Source organism: Gastrolobium bilobum, unplaced genomic scaffold (assembly GCF_033153095.1).
Source record: "Gastrolobium bilobum isolate Gb01-03AN ecotype WA unplaced genomic scaffold, APGP_CSIRO_Gbil_v1 utg1409, whole genome shotgun sequence".
In the NCBI taxonomy this organism is placed as follows: domain Eukaryota; kingdom Viridiplantae; phylum Streptophyta; class Magnoliopsida; order Fabales; family Fabaceae; genus Gastrolobium; species Gastrolobium bilobum.
The window spans coordinates 341,349-347,318 of record NW_026898052.1 but is presented as its reverse complement, the minus strand read 5'-3'; the positions used below and the strand labels follow the sequence as shown (position 1 = coordinate 347,318).

The 5,970-nt window shown below is 39.2% G+C and overlaps 1 protein-coding gene across 1 annotated transcript; it reads right to left on the bottom strand.

The window, feature by feature from the left end:
• Positions 1-362: 362 nt before the first annotated feature.
• Positions 363-2,662, bottom strand: LOC133312452 (U-box domain-containing protein 38-like). Its single transcript, XM_061513647.1, has one exon. It carries the CDS (start codon positions 2,348-2,350, stop codon positions 755-757), a length of 1,596 nt encoding a protein of 531 aa, XP_061369631.1. The 5' UTR covers positions 2,351-2,662; the 3' UTR covers positions 363-754.
• Positions 2,663-5,970: the final 3,308 nt, after the last annotated feature.

Here is a 5,970-nt window from a genome sequence, read left to right as displayed (position 1 = left end):
CTTAACACAAAATGATATTACTTCGTTTGTCAGAGACAAGAATCTTAGGTATAAACTTCATACGAAAATCAATAATTTCAGAAAACAAAAATTGTTCAAGATTCTGTTTTTCCCACATAAGATGTCCCGGGATTATGGGCGCCCGCAGGATGCTTATAAAAATAGCTGAGCAAGTGAGAAGGCCCTCAAATTAAGAGAAGAGAATGCCGCGAGGAAATTGCTGCTAATTCGCACGTAAAATCTTGAGATACTGGCATTTGAATTTTGAAATGGAAACTCAGATTATATAACGAATCACAGTTGCATGCATCAATGGAAAGAAAGGGTTGGTGGTCTTAGTTACAACCTTAACAGATAAACAAATTCAGAAAGTCACAAATCACTGTACAGATCTCTGTTCTTCGCGTGCACCAAAGTAAACAATTTTGTATAATTATGTACACGTTAGCGTACAAATATTCACCTAGACGCTGATTACAGACTAAATAACTCAACATAAGCTTTTTTAAAAATAAAATAAAAAAAAAGGCAGAATAGTGAGCGTGAAATGGCCACCACCATGATTTACACCCCAAACCCAGAAACCCAATATATACACTAGTTCGCAATTAAGTCCCATCCTACTTTCAATCCCCTTAAACTACTCACAAATTTCATCAATAATAATTAATCTCTTTTCCTACTGAACCTGAACCAACAAATTTTATAAAGAAAACCAGAAATTAGGGGGGAAATTAAAATAAAAACCAGAAACCTAAAATGTAGTTGTGTTGACAAGGTTGGCATTCCTCCCACCACCAACTCGGTTCCTGGTTCGAGTCAACCCGCCCGATTCCAAAACCTCATTAAAGTCCAAACCCTCTTGATTCTGAGTCCTCATCATCTGCAACACTCTCTTGGCCTTCTCTTTAGCCCTCTCCGTTCCCGTCTCCTCAATCTCCTTCAAAACCTCCACAACCCTGGCCTCCTTCGCCAACCCTTTGAACCTCAAGCTCCTGTGACTCAGCGCATACAGCGCCGCCACACAGTTCTCCCGAGTCGCCTCCGAGTCCAACTCGTTCCCCCTCAGCAACCCCACCAAGCACTCCACCGCGTTGGCGTCCAGCAACGCCGTCCGTCCCTCCGTGGACACCGCAAGGTTGCACAGAATCAGCAAAACCCGGCTAGCCAATGTCCCCGACTTCACCATCGAAAGCAGCGTGGGGGCCACCCCGAGTTTCACGAGCTTGACTCGGTTACTCTGAACCAGAGTGAGGTGATACAGCGCGAGAGCCGAGTCATGCCGAGTCCGCTCAGAATCGGACCTCAGCGCGTGCATGAGTGGCTGCAACGCGCCGAGAACCCCAATGGCCATCTTGTTATCATCGTTCAAAGCCAAGCTGAAGAGCGCGCCCGCAGCGTGCTCCTGCGACTCATTGGATCCCCCCTTCAACACGTCGATGAGGAAGGGGATGAACCCTGACCTCACGATCTTCACCTTGTTCGGTTTCTCCAGCGAAAGGTTGACCACCGAAGCCACCGAATTGACCTGAACGACGGCGTATCGAGACAAAATCAGCGAACGCAGTGCCAATAGCAACCGCGGCGTGCACAGTGAAACCCTAGTCTCCTCCCTGTTCCTCGTGATGCTCCTCAGCGAGATTACCCCTGCTTCTTGCTCGAAAACCTCGCTGCTCCTCAGCTTGTTCACCAATTTCTCTTCCTCTTCCGATGCCGGTATGCTAGGGTTTTGGATTTCGATCTCGCAGGAGGACGACGAGGAGAAAGAGAAGCACGTTGGGCGAATCGTCAGCGGCAAGGGGGTTCCCGGACTCGCCGCGATTATAACCGATTCCTCCGACGACGATCCCGAGTTGTAGTGGTTGACTCGTGGTCCCAACTCGGTGGCGGCGTGGGAGAAAATCACCGGCGGGGTATCCGCCACCGCCTTGAGCAGCTCCTTCTCGGAAACCCTAATTCGGTCTTCCTGAGCCTCTACCGCCGCAGTCTCCGCCGCCATTGCTTCCCGGACGAGCCTCTCCACGGAGGGGTAATCAGGTGCGGGCGGGTGTTGGGTACCGGATTTGTCGCACCAGTTGAGGATGGTTGTTTTAATGGCCAAATTGGGGATGACAGCTGAGAAATCGGGTCGGGACCCGTCTTCCAGAATGGGAGAGTGGTTCAAAGCAGTGCAGACTTGGACGGCGAGGCGTTCGAAGGTCTGACCCGAAGCGACGACAACCGGGTCGGACATTAAGGACCCGGAAATGGGACATAAGAACTCCTTGGGAGGGTGTTTTGGTTCCAGCTTTGAGTGAGAGGAAGAACGATGAAAGGAGATTTTCCACCTATGCTTGCCATTGCCACCCATGTTTTAATTTTATCACACGCGCACGCTAATTGGTATATATGTAGGGAAGAGGCTTTGTTTATTGTTGCTTAGGAATATATAATAAACTCGCGTGTGCTTGCACACGATGGTTTTGAATGAATGGGTCTCTTTACCTGTTGAGGAGACCGAGTCTGCTAAAGCTAAACATCGTGAACTACTATGAGGGTTCTACTACGGAACTACTGCCACCATGAGAATTTAGAAGCTGTGGCCACGTGGAAGATTAGATACGGCTTTTGTTTCCTTTTTCTCTTCCAACTTTGACCTCCCTCTTTTTCGCCATATTTGCATGCTGTGACGTTGTTCTTGCTTTATCGAGGAGGGTACTTACGGTACTTAATCTGGTTTGTTAATTGTTTCTTTATTGAAAGCTAATTATACTGTCTACCAGATATCTGAAAAGTCACTGCCTAAACAAATGTTAGCGAGAGCAGTTAATTACTAAACTTTAATTAATGAACTTGACTACTCAACTGTGGGGAAGTCCGTGTTAAAGTCCATGCATCTCCATTTCTAACGGTTTGACACGAAAAAGATGAAAAATATACTGTGCCTGTGTTGCACCTTGGAAAAATATGTGTTAAATTGATGTTATTTTTACAACGAAGAAGTAAATTTATATTATTCTTTTATTTTAAAATAAAATACGATGAAGATAAAATAAAGAAAAATATTTTTTTCTTGTTGCATAAAATAAAATGTCTTATGTAATACACAAAAAGTCGATAGGACGCACTAAAAAGAGGAGGGAAAGAAAAAAAATAAGTCTCATTTACTTTTTTGTGTGTTGCGTGAGACAAATTGTCTCATGCAACTAAGAAAAATATTTTGTTAAAATAAATGAGTCAATTTTTTCGGTGAACGTATAGTTCCCGTCATAATTAATCCCTTGGCATGCCGTGTACTCAATTATTATTTTCTAATGCCTCGTGCCCAGGCTTGGTGACTGGCTGGCAGTTTTAACTTCAAGTTTTATCCCTTCAAATTTAACTCATGGCATATAATAGTTTGAAAAAAGTTCCTTTACTCACACATATGACAATATCTTACGTAAAATTGTTAACAAAATCATTGGTCAGAGCACAGGCTGTCCCTTAAAAAAAAAATTTCTTTTCTCAGACTTTTTTTAAATTTTCGAAAAGTTTTTAAACATTATTATTATTATTTCCTTCACCTAATTATCATTTATTTTCTTCATTCTTGTAGGGATATGAGATCCTCGCAATATTTCTAAAATGAATGGTGGACTTTTGCATAGGTAAATTAAACTCCAGCTTTACAAATGCAATTAAAATTGGGTAGATTTTGATAGAATTAATTTTAACTGAATTGCATTAAAAGAATTAATTGTGAAAAATGTTGATGTTAAAATAATCGATCTAAAAATATTAAATTGTGTTTAGAGAATAATAATAATAATAATAATAATAATAATAATAATAATCATTAAAATCACTTTTAAAGATAAAATTACCGAAAATGAAATAAAAATAATAATAAGAATAATAATAATAATCAAAAGCCTACGTAAAATTAGATGAAGGTAACTGTGTAATTTATTCATTAGCGTTGAAAAAACCAATTTTTTTTTTTTTTTTTTGGAGTTACCCGACCCTAATTATTTCTTTGAGACGAGTTGGCTTCCTCCGGTATCCCCACGAGCTTGACTCTTTGAGCCGGCTATGAGACTAATCCGGAATGCGGGGGAACAGTGATGGCTAAAGGTTCAGCCCCCTCCCCAAGAATGCATTCAGCGGAAAAAATCAATTCTTAAAATAGTGAAATAATACTTAGCTACAACATATTTATAAGTCAAAAGAGAATATTTTATTGAATTCAATTTTTCAAGCATCAAGGTTCCTTTGAGGGCCACGATTCTAAACCAAAGATGCACTTAATCATTTGTAAAAAGGAATCGAGTCAAGAATTTAATTTGAGTGCCAGTGCATTTAACAAGGCATGGATTTGCAAGGACGCAATGGTTGCAGCGTGGCTTAAATGAATATTTATTATCGGAAAATTCAGTTACTAACCAAATTCCACACATGTATGCCGTTATACTAATTAGCTGCTATTGACTATTTCATTATGTCCACGTTTCAAAGCTAAAAATATTGAAAATATTATTCAGCAAGCTGACAGCTATTCTCAATTATTGTGTTCTGTTGTTGGGTTCCACTAAAATAGTACCTACCCCTTCATTTTTTTGATAAATAAACAGTGATGGAAAGAGAACCTTCTAATCCATTAAATAAGCAATGACGATATTTCAAAGAAGTTGAAATTCCAAAGTAAAACATCTTTGAGATTGGGTTAGTGGGGGAGACTACAGCTTGCAACAGCAGTATAGTACCTTTCCGTTTACCATGTTAAATTATGTAGTTTCTACTTAAAAAAAAGGGTTATGTTTATCTCATTTTACATGAGATAAACATCTCTCCTACACACACAAAAAGAGGTTGGGTCCCACCGCTTTTTTTTTCTCTCTCCTTTTACATGTGGGTCCCATTTATACTTTTGTTTCTACAACATAAGGTAATTCTTTTCCTACAACATAAGAAAAATATATCCCTAAAAAAAATCGACAACACAGTGAGATATTTTTCCCGTTATAATATATAGATATTCTTCCAGTTTCTACTCATTGTACCACCTAATTATTCAAGTTAAACGAAAAATGAAGAGTGTAGAGGACAAACTTCACCGATCTAAATGAAGCATGGCTAAATGACTCAGCCATTACTGAGCATTGATCGACTAGTAGATGGTGCCTCATGTTAGCAAATCCTGTGCTTTATGAAAATGCACATTCAGATATAATCAAATATGAATGAATCTGCTTATCAAGAAAAGTCCACCTTCGTGACAAATAAATCTACTTTGCACAAAAATCTACTTTCAAGGCTTTATTTAAAGTGCGGCACTGCATAAACACTTTATATTCCACGGCAGAAATAGAAGCTCATTGCTTGTACAATTTGAATACTTCAATGTATTAGTGCTAGATAAAAAGTGAAGGTCCCTTTTTTCAAGTTGCAACAAACAAATGATTTATACAAGTTGATGCTCCAACCAATTTCGTATGTGATTTATTACTTGTACTAGTGCATACGTCACATACCAAATTACATAAAAGTGAGATGCAGTCGCACGTTCCGAATGTGTGATTAATCTTCGTTCAAGTGTTAGCTTAGCTTTAATTATAAAAAAGGATTTCAATAAAATTTAAATTTCTAAAGATAAAATCTGCCCTTATAAATTAATTTATCAACTGAGCTGAACTTTAAGATTGAAGTTATCGCAACTTTAAGCTAAAAGAAACACCACCAAGTCTTTTTTTTTTTGAATAATCACCACCAAGTCTTTGTTAAGGAGGGTTGCGTATGGCTGTGTTATGTAATGGTCCAGCCCAATTCATTGGCACAACCCATGCCAAAGCGTAACATGAAGCGGCCCACACACTTCCATTTTTATTATGCAATTACTATTATGCTTATCACTTAATTTCAATTTGCTATTACACATTTTTTATTTATAAACCACGTAGGTAATACTGTTATTGTGGAAAAAATCCGTATTATAATGAGATTAGCTCTTCC

Bases quoted from the DNA above. Each gene is read 5' to 3' on its own strand.
- LOC133312452 (XM_061513647.1), bottom strand. From the start codon at position 2,350: ATGGGTGGCAATGGCAAGCATAGGTGGAAAATCTCCTTTCATCGTTCT.